The sequence below is a fragment of the Balaenoptera borealis genome, assembly GCF_965194805.1.
Source record: "Balaenoptera borealis genome assembly, chromosome: 10".
NCBI classification, from domain to species: domain Eukaryota; kingdom Metazoa; phylum Chordata; class Mammalia; order Artiodactyla; family Balaenopteridae; genus Balaenoptera; species Balaenoptera borealis.
In genome coordinates this window covers 80,735,887-80,753,342 of record NC_138874.1, presented here as the reverse complement: position 1 = coordinate 80,753,342, position 17,456 = coordinate 80,735,887, and the positions used below count along the sequence as shown (strand labels likewise).

The 17,456-nt window shown below is 36.1% G+C and overlaps 1 protein-coding gene across 7 annotated transcripts in view; it reads left to right on the top strand.

Annotated features, from left to right (window-relative positions):
- RNLS (renalase, FAD dependent amine oxidase) overlaps positions 1 to 17,456 on the top strand; it is a 286,836-nt gene that overhangs the window by 241,805 nt on the left and 27,575 nt on the right. For all 7 annotated transcript variants that reach the window (XM_082339602.1, XM_082339604.1, XM_082339605.1 and 4 more), the window contains exon 6: positions 5,307 to 5,482. In XM_082339602.1, the coding sequence (XP_082195728.1) occupies positions 5,307 to 5,482 (176 nt within the window). The remainder of the gene's footprint in view (positions 1 to 5,306; positions 5,483 to 17,456) is intronic.

Sequence of the window (17,456 nt, the reverse complement as noted above, 5' to 3'; positions counted from 1 at the left end):
TGAAAAACAAAATAACTTAACTTTGAAATTAAAAGGACAAATTAGACATCAGTATAAATACATATGTAGGGAGAATGGTGAACCAAAAGATAAATCAGAAGAAATTACATGGAATCTAGCATAGAGAGGGAAAACATTTTAAAAAGATCAAGACACATGAAGATAGAATGAGAATATCTATCATATCTCTAAGTAGAGTACTGTATCTACTAGACAGGGAGAAAGGAGAGAACTCATGGCTGAACAATTTCCAAAATTAATGACAAAAATGAGTCTTCAGATTCAGAAAACACAATGAAGTCAAAGAAAGTAAGCAAAAAGAAACTTAAAACCTCAAAATATTCAAGTAAAACTGCAGAACACCAAAGGCAAAGAGAAAACAATATAAGCATCCAGATATGAAAGAAGAATTACCTGCAATCAAATTGAGTTGACTTCCTAACAGCATCAATAAAAGCTAACCTACATTGGAATAATATCTTTAAAGTGCAGAGAGAAAATATTCTCAATCTATTATTATATACCAAGGACAACTATCTTTCACAAATGAGGGTGAAATAAAGACATTTTTGGAAAAACAAAAACTGAGAAGAGCCTACCTTCAACAGAACCTCATTAAGGAACTTCAAAAGGAGACACCTGGGGAAAAAGAAAATGACCCTGTAGAGAAGATGTGAGATCCATGAAGAAAGCTGTGGGTAAATATTAATAAACATTAACTATATTAAACAAAACTTAAGAAGTAAATCCTGGACAACAAAAGCTTACACAATCAGAGTTAAAGTATTCTAAGGTTCTTACATTATTCAAGAGAAAGATAAAGATATTAACTTTTGACTTTAATATGGATGTTTAAATCTATGGGTAATTCCTAAAAATAGAAATAAACTGTAAAACTTACAAATTAGTAAAGGGAAAGAAAGCAATAAGGGAGAAAATTGGTTTAATTTACAAGAATTTTTTTTATTTTAAAAAGAAACAAAGAAATGTTCAAAAAGTGGAACAAATAGCAGAAAATAAACTTTCAGATAAAAAGCACAACATATTTTTAAAAGGTATCTGGAAACAGCAGGAAAACGGTAACATAGCTTCAATATAAAGCAAAAACTGTCAGAACTAAAAGGAGAAACTGGCAAATCTGCCGTCATAAGGAGAGATTTTTAACATAGTACTTCTCTCAGTAACTGATCAAGCAGACAAAAAATTCATAAAAATTTAGTTGATTAGAACCATACAATTAATAAGATTGTTCTAATGGACTTATTAAACTGTTAATTCAACATCTAGAAAATTCTATTCAATCGCACATGTAACACTTATGAAAACTGACTAAGCCATTCAACAAATCTTAAAGTATCATACAGTTCACAGTCTCTGACTCAACACAGTTGAGTTAGGATTTGTTTCTAAAATGTATTTTCCTATAAGCCCCATATAGTTAGATGTTATTTTCTGGATCCGATACGACAACCTTTGTCTTTAAGCAGGTTTAACCTGTTAATACTTATTATTATGACTGATATGACCATGGATCTGAGGCAGCGAAAATACTTGTTTTAAAACAAATTTCAGTGTCTATTTGGAGAACAGGTGACTTCTGTAGCTTTTAATTGTAGGTATTTCATGTGAGAGGCTTCTAAATCTTAGTGTTCTATTAACAGTACGTGATAATGCTGCTGTTCTTGCTATTATCAACTTTCAATGTCTTGACCTCCACCCAAAACTGTAGACTAAAAAAAAAAGCAGTGCCCACTTCATACCCATTAAGATAGCTGTTTAAAAAAATAAAATACCAAGTGTTGGCAAGGGTGTAGAGAAATTAGAACCTTTGTGCATTGCTGGTAGGAATGAAAAAATGATGCAACTGCTGTGGGAAATGATATGGTGATTGATCAACAATTTAAACATAGAATTACCATATGATCCAGCAATCTCACTTCTGAGTATATACCCAAAAGAAGTGAAAGCAGAGACTTGAACAGATAATGGTACACCCATGTTCATAGCAGCATTACTCACAATATCCAAAAGGTGAATGCGTTGGCAAAATATGGTATATACACACAATGGAATATTATGTGGCCTTAAAAAAGAAGGAAATTCTGACACCTGCTACAACATGGATGAACCTTGGAGACAAGTGAAATAAGCCCATTACAAAAGGACAAATATTGTATGATTCCACTTATATGAGGTACCTAGAGTGGTCAAATTAATAGGGACAGAAATAGAATGGTGGTTGACAGGAGCTGGGGCAAGTGGGGAGTGAGAGATTACTTTCTAATGCCTATAGAGTTTCAATTTGGGAAGATTTAAAAAGTTCTAGTGATGGATGGTGGTGATGGTTGCAGAACAATGTGAATGTACTTAATGCCAGAGAACTGTACACTTAAAATAGGTTTAAAAGGTAAATTTTATATTATATATATTTTACCATAATAAAAAAAAAGCTGCTGTGCCTCTACCCAGGAATAGTCTGCCACTCTTCCTGGGGGGTTAATATAAGAATCAGTCTTAATACTTTCAGAGAAGTCAACTCTGTTATCCCTTTCTAAAGCTGTTCTTACCACAGCAGAGGTCAAAACAAAAATATTATCTAGGGGTACCTTATGTTTGTATAGCACTTTATATTTGAAGAAGGCTTTTATGTATCCAAACCCATTTAATCCTGTGACAGCCTTATAAGGTAAGTAGTATTACACCCCTCTAATTAATGGAAGACAGTGGAGCCTAAGAGATTAAGTTGTCCAAGACCACTGGGCTATTAAGGATGCAAAGGTTCAAATAACTTATCTTCTGACTGAAGCCATTGATCTCCCAACATACAGAAATAGTTGTCAACTTACTATGAACTTTACATTTAAAATGCCAAAAGCAAAGTGCTATGCTTGTTAAACTGAATAAAGAAAAGAAAAAGAAAAAGAAAGATAACATCATTACGTTCTCAGGGACCAAGGAATAATGATTACACTGAGTTTACGCTCTGAATCCTATTAACATATTTGTGGCTTTTTATAGTGCTCTAGTTCCAAGCCTTGGTCACGTTTAAACTCCAGTTGGCTATTTGTATTTTTGCACTTTAGCTTCTGAAAATACCCCTTAATTTGGGGGTTGAGGGTCTTTCCCTTAAAACTCATTGTCTTAGGTTGCAGCTGTTCAAATTTTAATTGAAATTCTCAAAAATTTTTGTCTGATTCCAATAAAAACAAGTAGCCAGGTTGTTCTCTCATTGTTATGCAAGAACTGTTTCATTTTTGGTCTTGAATTTCCTTTTTTATTGCTCTCCTTGGAGTGGATGGCTAATGTAAATGGGAGAAACCTGGCAAGGCACCATCACTACCCTTAGCAATTACAGGAGCTCCCCGCTAGAACAAATGTCTGGGTCAGTGCAACCTCATGCACACAGCTGAGTTTGTTTCCCTTTGAAGACTGCCATGGATAAGTCAACTCAGAACCCCAACTCTCCTGCTTCCGAATGCTGACCCAGTAGCTTTCTCTGTCTCTGGGAAGGTTGGGAACCTCATGGAAGAGGGGTGACATTTTTGCCACCCCTTTCTGTGAACAAGCCTCCCTGAATGTATTAACTGACAACATAGATAACACTCCCTGAGGCAGTATGCAGTAGGTTTCTCACAGTGGTGGTATTCAGTGAAAGATTTGAGATTTTGCACTCCCGTGTGGTACCAGTAAAGTAGACACTGGCAGGTTAAACACTGAAGGTTCAAAGAGAGGGTCCCCTCTTTGCTCTTTCAAGTTGTTCCAGCTACCGTGAGGTGAAAACTGGACAATCTTCTTACCATTGCATTTACAGCACAGATTCTGAAGTCAGATCCCCCACTTCATATATATTAAAATGTTTGAGAACACGCCACTTTAAAGTGCTCACAGCATTTTGGGTCTCTCTTCTGAGAGACCCAAATTCGTTTACAGTATTTTGCTGTAAAATTCATAAGCCAGAGTGCAACAAGAAAATGAAGTGCTTTAACAAAAAAATAACTCACATCTATCGTTTGGACAACACCAGGAGAACTTTTCCCTTGGATATATCTGATTTATTGCTTTTATTCTCATAGCTTACATTTATTAAGCACCTCCTCTGTGCGAGAAACTGTGCTAAGCACTTCACACACATTATGTTGTTTAATCCAGACCACAGAACAGTGTGGTAGATGCTAACTTATTCTCATTCTACATACATACACACAAAGTAAAGAGGTTGAGTGGACACACAACAAGTAAGTGGCTTGTTCTGTGTAAAATTACTTTTTTTCTGTAAAGATGTACAAACCTATCTCAAAGAGATTGTTGCCTTTTATAACAACCCCGAAAAGAACTTTATAATCCCAATTTAAAGAATTTTCAGTATCAGGCTTCCCAACCCCTGTCAGTAGCTTATAGATTTTAGTATTTTCTTCTTTCAGCAGGGGGGAGCACCAACTTTCATATTATAATTTCATGCATTTCATATCTATTTTGTTTTCCCTCAACTTTTCTCTTCTGCATGATTTAAACAAAAAATAATAACAGGAAATCTTGGTTAACATTCCTTCCAAGATTGTATTCTCTAATGCCTCAGTCACTTTGCTTTCAATGTCAAACTTTATTCAATTTTCTATATTCTACTAAAGAGTGAAAGATTTGAAGCACTCGTTATTTGTCATTGTGAAAATATAGCAAAAAAAATTCAATGGCAAACAAAAAAGGAAAGTATCTCCATGTCATGAAGGAAGCAGACTTTTTTTTTCAGACTTTTACTTTTAATGCTGCTTAAAAGATGAAGAACATTATGAGGTCAAGCTTGTTTTGAGAAAGGTTTTTTTTTTTTAGGTATTTTATTCTGGCATTTATATAATTTCAACAAGATATTTTTGCAATCCATTTAATATGAAATTAAGAAGATGAACATCTACTTTGTTCTCAGAATTTAAAGCGAATATAGGCTATGTATAAGAAATGGTTCCTGCCCTGATAAGCTTATGCTTTAGTGGTTGAGAGAGATAAACATACCAATAAATTTAATTATACCCAAGGCAGTACGTATTAGGTCATTTTACCTTCCTTCAGGTTCTTTAACAAGACCTGAAAATTTGTTCTCTAAAACGCATCTTGAATCTGTCCTCCACGTCAGTGAAGCCTGATTTTGAATTTCAGAAGTAGCCTAATTTTATGCTTCAAAGATTAGAATCTGTTTTCCCTTCATTTATTGTCTGATTATTGTGATCAACTCTTAAATCCGGATTGAAATGCTGAATGACACTAACATGTTACCCACTTTAAGGTGTATCTTTATGTTCCTCTTACACTAGAGTCATCGGAAATCGGGCCTTCCCTTGTGATTCACACCACTGTCCCATTTGGAGTTACATACTTGGAGCACAGCACTGAAGATGTGCAGGAGTTAATCTTCCAGCAGCTGGAAAATATTTTGCCTGGTTTGCCTCAGCCAGTTGCTACCAAATGCCAGAAATGGAGACATTCACAGGTAATCAGAGAATCCAGTGGAATGCGCACAGTTTTCTCAATCAGACCTGACTTTACTTTTTCTCATCCTTTGACACTCACTAGTAAAAGAAATTAACATGATCTTGGGATCAAATATGTGTTTGCCTAATAGAGAAGTTTACATGCAGGTTTTATTATCCCGTTATTTCTCAATAAGAGATGCATATAATTTTCCCCGATGTTATGTTCAAATTCTAGCATCTCAAGACTTATATACCCTGAAGATCTGGGGTTTCCTATGCAGGCAAGGCAGGTTATATATCAAAATGCAGCTGTTTCTCTGGGGTTTTTCTAAATCAGTACTGTGGTTATATAGAAACCACTATAACCTCCCAAATTTTTGCAATATGTCGAATTAACCTTGTAAGTGTATTTTGCTACCACAATTTTCATTTTTATTAAGTTCCCACTTTGGTTTTGACTGCTGCCAGTAGAGCTGTTTGGGGGAGAAAGCTGAATACCTGCAACAGCTAGTTGAGCTGTTTTTCAGGGTTAGATAAACCCGCTGATCACCCTACTAGTTCAAACTTAAAATCTCTTTACACTAAAGTAAATGTTGACTTTTTTGAAAATCTCTGCATGCTCCAGCAGAAGTTTGTGAGTATTCATAGAAAAAGTTTTTTGATCTGTAAACTCAGTTGTGAAGTCATCTGGGGACAATGGAAGCAAAGGGCAGAAGGAGAAAAGAAGCAGTGACTTGTCTATTTTTTCCTAAGATTTCTGAGCACATTGATTACCTGACTTATCAGCACTATTGATTACCAAAGCTGTGAAGCCTTTAGAAAAAGTGGTTGTGAGAAATCGCAGCAGATTTTGTTTATTTTAAAGGACTTTCCAAAATCAGAGGAAATGGTAAATTACTTCCTAAAACATTGCAGCAGGTCTATGTGTTTACCCATATCTTCTCAAGTTAAATTATACACTGAACCTTCTGGGAAAATATTTACTTAAACACATCATGGTCACTTTAAAAGACTTGACTTTTTCCTTTTAAAACAATTTTTAAAATCTCAATAGCTAATGTCTTTAAGTGATATTTAACTTAATCTTAAGTTGGCCTGAAAAAGAAAACAAGGAAATAATCTTGTTGATATAATTTGAAGGTAGATATATTACACAGCAAGTCACTTCACAGTTTATAAACATTCTTTTAGAAGAAACGATAGTTTCTGAGTTTCTTCTTGTGACTTCCTCAAAATAATTTATTAATAAACTGAAAAGATGGGTTAAAATCTACTTATTTCCTAAAATTTAATGTGTTAGTAGAAATAGATTTGACTTGCCCACAGAATGACTTAGTCAAAGTTGTGCAATATCACAAAATTTAATAAAAAAATCTTTGAACACAAAGTACATCCAAACTCTAACAATGATTTGTATTATAATTTGGATGTTCTCCCTTGAAATTATCCCAGTACATTTAAAGTCATGAAATCTACATTGGCTGCAAAGCCTGAAAGGGAATAAGATGTCATTCAAATTTAGAGGTTTGTATTTTCCACTATTCATAGTACCTTGACCAACATTCTACAGAACATAACGTCATGATAGCAGAGATCTTACCTACATTGTTCAATAGAGAGAGTGAGAGAGAGAGATCTCCCATATCACCTTAGGAAAAAGGCTAATTGGTGACAGGTCCAGAGACTTAATAACATTTAGCTAGTTAGTGTTCAGTTATTATTCCCAAGATAACGCTTCTCCAATGTTTTTAAAAGGTTCATCTTAACCCTTGAAATTTAGCATAAATGTCAATTCACCCTTTTCCCTTGCCATCCCAGGACACAAGCTCTACCTGAAATGAATTCATGAATGTTTGTGTATGAATATGGCCTAATATAGTGCTTAAACTGAAGAGAAGGATGGTGTAGAAAGAGGGACAAAAAAGAAAGAACAGCCAACTGATTTTGAAGTTTCCCTCATTTCTGATTCCCCTTGCAGGAGAATCCTGCCCTTTATTTCTTCCAGGCTGGGTCTCACCCTTCATTTCTTTTCCTCCTTCCTCTCTCCTGCTTCACCCAAACCTTCTCCTGTTCTTCCCACTCCACCCGCTTCCTTTCCTCACTGACAAACAAATGATACAGCCCTTCAAACCCTCATCTTATAAAATCCTAGATAGACTGCAGGACTGGGGTCCCTGTCTCAGGAAGCAGTGGGTGGTGTGGGTTCCCCATCCCAGGCCTCTCAGGCTGGACTCTCCATCTCCACGCATTTTATTTTTCTCTTCTTTTGTACTGCCTACCCTGCACCCTGGCACTCAGTGACTGTGGAGGGTAGGGAAGAAAAAAAGGAAGAGAGATCACAATGATGAACACCCACATTGCATAGTGCAACAGGCCTGGAGCTGGGCGATTCAAAGATGTGATCTCATTTAACATCAAAAGTAGCCTTATGAGGTTGCTAGTTTTAACCCACTACAGCGATGAGAAAAACAAAGCCTCAAAAACATGAAATAAATTCCCTAAGGTCCCATGGCTAGTAATGACAAAACTAGTCTACCTGCCTCTCAGGTCCTTCCCTCCTCTTCACTGACCCTCTGTTTTGAATGGCTGCTGCAACAAATTACTGCAAGTTTGGAAGCTTAAAACAACACAAATTTATTATCGTACAGTTCTGGAGGTCAGAGGTTTAAGATGGGTCTCAGTGAGCTAAAATTAAAGTGTCAGCAGGGCTGTGTTTCTTTCTGTAGGCTCTAAGAGAGAATCCATTTTCTGGCCATTTACATCTTCTAGAAGCTGCCCACAATCTTTGGCTTGAGACCCCTTCCTCCATCTTTAAAGTCAGCAACAGCAGGTCAAGTCCTTCTCATATTGCATCACTCTGACCTTGTCTCCTGCCTCAGTCTTCCTTAAAGGACCCTTGTGATTACATGGGACCCACCTGCATAATCTAGGACACTCCTCATCTCAGGATCCAGTGACTGGCAACATTAATTCCAGCTGTATCCTTAACTCTTTCTTGACATTTAACATTTACAAGTTCTAGGGGTTAGGATGTAGACATCTTGGTGGGGGGAGCCTTATTTCTGCCTAGCACACCCTTCTTTCCCCCCGAATTCTTTGGTAGATTCCTTTATGAGGCAGTATCTCCCACTCCTCTCATAAAACCTCTGGGGAGATCACCAGCCCTTTAAAGCTTTAAGAGCAGCCACTTTAGGAAGTGGCTGCTCTCTGAAAGAGGGAAGGGAGTATTTTGTGGGGGGGCAGTTTTCTGTTTCCCCGATGATGCTCTTCGTGCCTTCTGCTGCCTCTAATGTCATATATCCACAGTGACAGCAGGGGGGTGAAAGATGGTTGTTCATTTATAGATTTGGTTAGTCGTTTATTCCATAAGCATTTAACGAATGCCTAGGACATGTCTAATACTCTGCCCATGGAATCCTAGAGACTAATCTTTGCTGAAAGCCTTCTCCTAAGACACTAAATCAAATTTTTTGTCTTGAGTAAGATAACGCTGCATTTTTGTGGGTGCTGCTTTTAAGGAAAGAGGCAGATCAAGAAAGAAGGCGTGTTTGAAAGACTTGGGAGCTGCTCTGTGCCTCCCATTTGGGGTTTGAATAAAACACTTGAGTAGGTGGTTCAAACAAACATAACAAAGCAATGGCAGATTTTTCATGATGCTCAGTTCCTCCCTTTTGCAGATATTTGCCTTCCATTATTTAAATGTTTATCCAGTTAATATAACTTGATGCCTAGGCTGTGATGCATTGAATTAAGATTTCTGTAACGAGTATGATATATTAATCCATTCAGCAGAAGAGTAATAACTGAAAACACCTTTCCATGTACATTGACAGGGGACACTTAATCAGTTTGATAACCCTAATACTCTCACCACAATTATTCGCTATGCCTTCCTTTGTTTCAGAGTCTATCATGATGCCTTTCCCAAACTATAGTAAATGTATGATTTGCCTGCGAGTTTAATGCTAATTTTCCCCCATCTTTCTGTAGTTCCTGAAAATTTCAGTGGCTTTTTCTCTCACTTAGCACATTCATGGATTACTTTATTTTTATAAAATCACTGAATCTATTTCAAATACCAAGGAGATCAAGAGAGGAGTTTGAGGGGGGTAGGAGAGTCAGGTGGTAAATGAATACCTTGGTATCTTTGGCAAAAATAAATGGATTTGGACTAGACTATTAAGCTTTTGCTGTAAAGTTAGAAATTAGTTATCTTCTATAGTTAGGTTTTTTTCACTTGGTCTTTTGCCCTGAGACTGTACTTTCTCTCTCCTCAATGGTAGTCCTTTTATATTCTTTAAAGAGAAGTATGATGAACTCTTTAAGAATCTGATCAAAGCTATGAATGTGAAGATGTTCATCCTTTCAAAATATACATGTACACATAAACACAAAATTGCATCTAATTATGAAAATTTATCAGTATAAGCAACCTAAAAGTCCTCCCATGAATCCAGCATTAAGGACACCTGCTGTAAATATTATATTCCTATAACCCAAACAAATCAAGAACCCCTCGTTAGCCCAGTCTTGTGTTGTAGTCTAAGAAACAAAATTCAACAACCAAAAGGAATGTAAAGTAACTCTCATCTTTACTAGTATCTTCTATAGAACTTTAAAGAATATCCAAAATTCATCATCCTTAGCAGTACTTTTTGAAGTTTCTCTTCTCATTCCTTATATATCCCACGTCTAGAAGCTCCCTCAAATCTTTTTGCACCCTTAACTCTAGTTTTCCACAGTTTTCCCTGATAATCAGTCATGCAGGCTTATCTCTTTTTTTCTTTCCTCTCTTCAGCCTCCCATTCACGTTCCTCACTTTTAACTCTATCTTTTTCCCCCCCCATCTTAGAAAAGTAAATCTTAGACCTTTTCAATGCAAATTCCCCATTTTGGCTTCCTCAGGTCTTCCCCAGTTGATTACCTTGGTTGACATAGTACTGCCCAGGAGTTAGAAGGAATAAAAGAGAAAAGAGGAAATGTGCAACAGCTTAAGGCCAGAATTTTCTTTAGAGGTTTGTGTTTGGTGGCGGAGGGGGATGTGTACACAGAAAAGCCTGAGTTCACCCACATACTTACATTATTCCCTCATGAGATTAATTTCTGGCCAGTAGCTGTGTCTGATTTCAGCATTGGAAGATCAGGTCGTAATTGATATTTCCATTTTTTCCTTTTCTTTCTTACGTATTTTCTATTTTATCCTCATTTTCTTCTCTTAGGCAGGTTGAAACTGAAAAGTGGTGACTGATTGATTGTATGACTATACCAAAATTATGAATCCAAATGATTGCCCCCTTCAACATAGTCAGTCACCCTAATAAGCCACACCCTTATTTCAACAAGATCAGGCATCTCTTTCAGAGCCTGACACATATTCCTCAGCATGTAATCAGTTGAGTCAGGTCTTTGAAAGCTGAGCTTGAATTTAATGTTTTAGAAACAACCAAAGTCATTTGGACTTAAATCTTTTTAATAAAATGGATGACCAATCTTGACAATTTTCTTAAATGTTTTTATAGAACTAAAGAAATATAGCTGTTTGTATTTAATCTGTTTTAATGTGTCTAGTAAGCTGATTCTAAAAGCTGCTACCCCTAAAAGACATTGGGCAGTGCATCACTACAGATTTAACTATAAAGCCTTCTAGGATAAGTGCTTTGAAAGACAATAATCAGTTGTGTTTATCAGTTAAATACATTAGATGTTTTGTTTTGTAATTTATTTCTAGGATAAAATCATGCTCTTTTGGTCATTCTGCCACTAAGACTTTTCTCCCATATTTGTGCCTTGTAATTCCTGGATTTTTGATAACGTGGTGTAATTATGATCTTGGACTTTGGAGTCAGACAGACTTCGGTTTAAACCTCAGCTTTCCCTGTGCCTTTGAGAAGCTAGACTGTAACTTTAAGCCTCAGGGCCCCATCTGTAAATGGTACAACTGAACCTCCCTCATAGGGTTGTGGTCAGAATAAAAGGGGAGAACACAGTAGAAAACATTTACTACAAAACTAGCACAAAGCAAGTTCTCAATTAATATTATTAAATAGGGGTAGCAAGAGGAGGAGGAGGAGAGGAGGTGGGTGAAAGTGATTCCATGGTTATTTCTTAGTAGATGAGCTCTGTGTGTCTCTTGCTCTCTTTTCTGGTACCTCTCTTCATGCCCACATGCTGTCCTACTTTTTATTTTTTCTTACTCTCTTCTCTTTTCAGAGTCTCTGTCTTTTCTCTTTGTTTCACATACACAGATAGTTCTGGACAAGGATACTTCAGAAGGACTGACTCAATGCCAGGGGCTGTGACACTAAGTCATACCATAGGGACCGTTAACATCAGACAAGATGAAATAAAAGTGGTATATCCCTGTGGACACAAGGACAAGGAACTCTTGTCAGTTTTTTTCAGCTTATAGATTTTTTCAGCTTCTTGCCATTCATTCCAAAACTATCTTGTCTGGTAATTTAACACAATTTATGACATGACTCAAAATTTCCTAGCATGAAATAATGGCCACAAGAGCACTCTTGCCTATGTGCCATAAGTTTATGGTAACATATGGAGAGCCAAAACAGGCCCTTTGGGATCGATGGACTATGGCATGACCCAATCTACCAAGAGCAGGAAATCTAACAGGTGTCAGTCCTGAGCATTCCTTTGAGTAATCTCTCACCTCTTTCTCACTGGCACAGAACTAGCCAGTTGCTTCACTTTATTCTGAGGTAGCTACATATGCATGAGATCATCAGCTGAGAAATTCTGATCATTGAATTAGGGATGTTCAGTCACAGTTTAATTGAAGTTTATATGGGCAGATATTTCCCCTTTTCATAAAATTCCATATTATATGAGCTATTAAACGTTTTAACACATATGAATTTAATTAAATCATTTTTTTTTCAAGTACTCATGACAGGAACTTACCTGCCACGTAGTCAGCATCACACTTTTTCAAAAAAGCTATTTTGAACAGCATTACTTTACAGAAAACTTTAAAAAGGAGTCTGTCATTTTTCCTGTACAAATGCAAAATATATTCATCTGCACCCAGTATTACTACTGAAAACTGGATGATGGATGTTATTATATGGGTGTGGACAACCTAAAAGAAATAGGCCCTTTCCCATAAAGGGAAGTCCACTTGGTCTGTTTAGAGTAGACATCAGTATTATGCTCTAAAACTAACAAGCTGAACTAAAAAGTTCAGTTAACAAACGCTATTTATACCGACCTTAGATATTAATAATATATATTCATCTTTTCATTTAACATACATTTATTGAGTTCCTACTATGTGCCAGACATTATACTGGATTCTAAAGACTCAAAGACAGCTCCCTTCATTCAAGGACCTTCCCATATAATCAACAAGGCTGACCAATAAGCAGATAATCATGATATGGTACAGTTTGTTCTAAGAAAGGGATACACAATGTACTGTGTGCACAGAGAACAGATTTGAGGAGAAAGTGGTAATAAATAGCTTCCTACAAGAACATGTCATTTGAGCTAAATCCTACAAGATTAAGTCAGAGGGGCAAAGGGAATGATGATGGAATGATGTTCTAACGTTGTGTACACTTTCCCAGAGGCAGGAGAGTGCAAGATACATTCTTGCTTTTCATCTTGATCTTGCCATCATCTGTTATAGCATTCATATAAACCATGACAATGTACATCATCATTTTATTAGAGAGTGTATATGCATAATCATTCTCTCTCTCTCTCTCAAAAATGCCATTTATTAATCCCCTACTCTGTGTAGCTCACTAGGCTCTGTATGTAACTCGCTTCATCTCTACCCTGTGAAGGTTTATACTCCTTCCCCACTGCATAGGTCAGAAAGTTGGGGAGTTGAGAGCTCAGTGCCTTGTGTGAGGTTCTTCCACTAGGAAGTGGCAAAAATGGAATTCAAACACAGGTCTATTTAAAAATCTAGTGCTTTTAAACACTCATTCTACTGCTGGTAATTGAGATCTGGCTTTCCTCCAATTATGACACATTCTTCTACCATCATTCTGTTGGCTGCTGTCAGTTAGAAATAATAATTAACGTTTATACTCTGATTTTAGAAAGTACTTTTATACTTGTTTTCATTTGATCCTCACAACAATTCTGACAGATCAAGAAGCATCTTTGTTTAAATGAGGAAACTGAGGTTCAAGTTGACTGTTTTGCCTAACATGATGCAATAAGTGAGCAGCAAAATAGAAACTGAATATGTCACTTTTACATTCAAAAGTCCAAGTTTCACACTGTATACAAAAATTAACTAAAAATGGATCATAGACCTAAATATAATACCTTAAACTATAAAACTTCTAGATGAAAACATAGGAGAAAATCTTTACAATCTTTGGTTTGGCAAATATTTCTTAGATAGCATGCAGAAATCACAAACCATAAAAGGATAAATTGATAAATTGGGCTTGATCAAAATTTTAAAAATGTCTTTGAAAGGCAGTGTTAGGAAAATGAAAAGACAAGCCACAGACTTGGAGAAAATGTTTGCAAAAACATATATCTGATAAAAGACTGGTATCCAGAATATATAAAGAACACTCACAAATCAGTAATAAGAAAACAAATGGCCCAATTATTTAAAACTGGGCAAAAGATTTGAAAGAGCACTTCACAAAGGATAGGTGTGAATTAAACCATGGAGGTGTAAGAGTTCTACAATGAAACCACAAAACATTGCTGAAAGAAATTAAAGAAGACTTAAATAAATAAATAAAAGATATCTCATGTTCATAGTTTGCAAGACTCAATATTTTTATGATGACAATATTATCCAAAGTGACCTACAGATTTATTACAGTGTCTATCAAAATCCCAATGGCCTTTGCAGAAATGGAAAAGCTAATCCAAAAATTCACATGGAGTTGCAAGGGACCCCAAATAGCCAAAACAATCTTGAAAAAGAATAAAGTTGGAGGACTTACACTTTCTGATTTCCAAACTTACTGCAAAGCTACCATAATCAAAACAGTGTGGTAATGACATAAGACTAGACATATAGATCATGGAATAGAATCAAGAGCCCAGAAATAAACCCATACCTGTGGTGAGTTGATTTCTGACAAGGTTCCCCAAAACATTCAATGGAAAAAGAATAGTCTCTTCAACATATAGTGCTGGAACAACAGGATATCCATATACAAAAGAATGAAGTTGGACCCTTACCTTACACCACATGCAAAAATTCACCTAAAATGGATTGAAAGCATAAATATGTGAACTAAAATCATAAAACTCCTAGAAGAAAACATAGGCGGTAAATCTTTATGACCTTGTATTCAGCAGTGGTTTCTTAAATATAAAACCAAAAGCATAAGTAACAAGAAAAAAAAGTAGGTAATTTGGACTTCATCAAAATGCAAACCTTGTGTGCACAGAAGGATTAGCAAGGAAGTGAAAAAAACAACCCTAGAATAGAAGAAAATATTTGTGAATCACTTGTCTGATATGGGTCTACTATTCAGAATATATTAAGAACTCTTATAAATCAATAGCAAAAAGCCAAACTGTTCAATTTAAAACTGTGCAAAAGACTTGAAAGACTTGAATAGACATTTCTCCAAAGAAGATACAAATGGTCAACAAGCACATGAAAAGATGCCCACATCATTAGTCATTAAGGAAACGCAAACTAAAACCAAATGAGATACCATTTCACAACCACTAAGATGGCAATAATTTCTTTAAAAACCGAAAAATAAGTGCTGGTAAGGATATAGAGAAATTGGAATGCTCCAGTTACCTTGCTGGTGGGAATATAAAATGGTTTAGCCACTGTGGAAAACAGTTTGGCAGTTCCTCAATAAAATAAACATAGAATTACAGTATGATCAATCTATTCCAATCCTCGGTATAAACCCAGAAGAAATGAAAACATGTGTTCACATAAAACTGTATACACAAATGTTCATAACAGCATGATTCACAATAGCCAAAGGTAGAAACAATCCAACTGATGAATGGATAAATAAAATGTGGTATACCCATAAGATGGAATATCATTCAGCCATAAAAAGCAATGAAGTTGGTACATGCTACAGAATGGGTGAACCTTGAAAATGTTATGCTAAGTGAAAGAAACCAGACACAAAGGCCTCATCTTGAATGATTCCATTTATGTGAAATATCCAGAATAAGCACATTCATAGAGACAGAAAATAGATAAATGTTTGCCAGTGACTACTAATGATAAATCTCATATTACGTGTATTTTACCACCCACAAAAAAAAGGAGAAGAGATGTGGATGGCAAGCAAGCACACAAAAATATGCTGAACGTCATTGGTCCTTGGGGAAATGCAAATTAAAATGACAATGAGATACCATGGCACACCTACTAGAATGGCTCAAATCAAAAATTCATCCCCAAATGCTGGCGGGGATGTGGAGCAACTGGAACTCTCACGTATCACCGTGGGAGTGCAGCATGGCATGGCCCCTTAGGAAAAGAGTTTCACAGTGTCTTACAAAGTTAAATATACACTTACCAAATGACCCAGCAAGCCCACTCTTAGGAATTTACCCAAGAGAAATGAAGTCATATATCCACATCAAAACTATATGTGAATGTTTGTAGCAGCTTTATTAATAATAGCCAAAAACTAGAAATATCTCAAATATTAATGACCTGGTAATGGTCAAAACTGTTGCACATCCATAAATGCAAAACTACACTGTAATAAAATGGAACAAACTGATAATATTTGCAATAACATGAGTAAATCTCAGAAGCATTATCTAAGTGAAAGAATCCAGACTCATAGGCTACCTACTGTATTATTCTATTTGTATGACTTTCTGGAATCGGCAAAACTGTAGGGACAAAACACTCACGCCAGGGGCTGTGATTGGGTGAATGGGGTTAACTAAAAAAAGAGGCACAAGGGAATTTGGGGGAAGCTGATGAGAACATTCTCTATATTGTTTTATAGTGGTAGTTACACAGCTGTGTACATTGTCAAAATTTACAGAACAGTACACATAAAAAAGAGTGAATTTTACTGTATGGAAATTATACCTCAATTAATCTGACTTTAAAAACCACTTGTTTTTTTAACCTCCACTATTGTCTGAGGAGCACAAGCATTGACCCTTTTATTTTCACAGTATTAAAAGTAGAAAGAAGGTTGTTTCTAGACCTGAAGATCAAAATGGCTGCAATCTTTTTGCCATAATTGCAGAACCCAAACAAAAAGCTATTGTGTCTGTTCAACATGAATGAGAACCAGAAAGAAATAATGGCCATGCTTCTGGCTTGTCAAGAAGAAGGGAAAGGGAATGCGAGAAGGGATGAAGAAGGATTGAATTAGTGGGAAATTAAACAGCTATTAACTTAAGTGGGGGAGAAGTAGTGATTAGGCTTAGCTGAGTAGGAAAGATGATTTTAAGTTTTTCTCTCGACTCAAAATCAAAAGCATTTTTGGCCCTCTACATCCTTGGAGCCCAAGCAATTGGATCGTTTGAGAGATTGTGATGCAACATTTATATTTAGATGAAAACAAAAGGATTCAAGTCTGTTAAATCACCTTGTAAGTAGGAACTGGTTTTTGTACCCTCACACCTTATATAGGGCTCGGCAGCTACTAGGAACACAACAAATATTTGAAGAGTTAATGAATGAATATACTAAAACTTGCTGAAGGACAGAGCGACTTTCTATTAAATTAAAAACTTTAAAGGGAAATGTAGTACGACTGTTGTTTTGTCCATTATTACTGCCACAGTACTATAGAGAAAACAGTATCTCATTCTTTATTGTGTGCTTGTTCTGAATAAGTCCTCATCAAAATAGACTGCTCCAGTGTTTTCAGGACTTTAAAAGACAGAATAGGTCTAAAAGAATTCAGTGTAGACATCACCAATTGAATATACAATTTCAGCAAAGTATGTCCTTTGCAGTTCGAGCCCACTAAAGCTGCTACATGGATCATAGAATTGATTTGTGGCACATTCTGCCTGCATCTACCCAATGTTTTA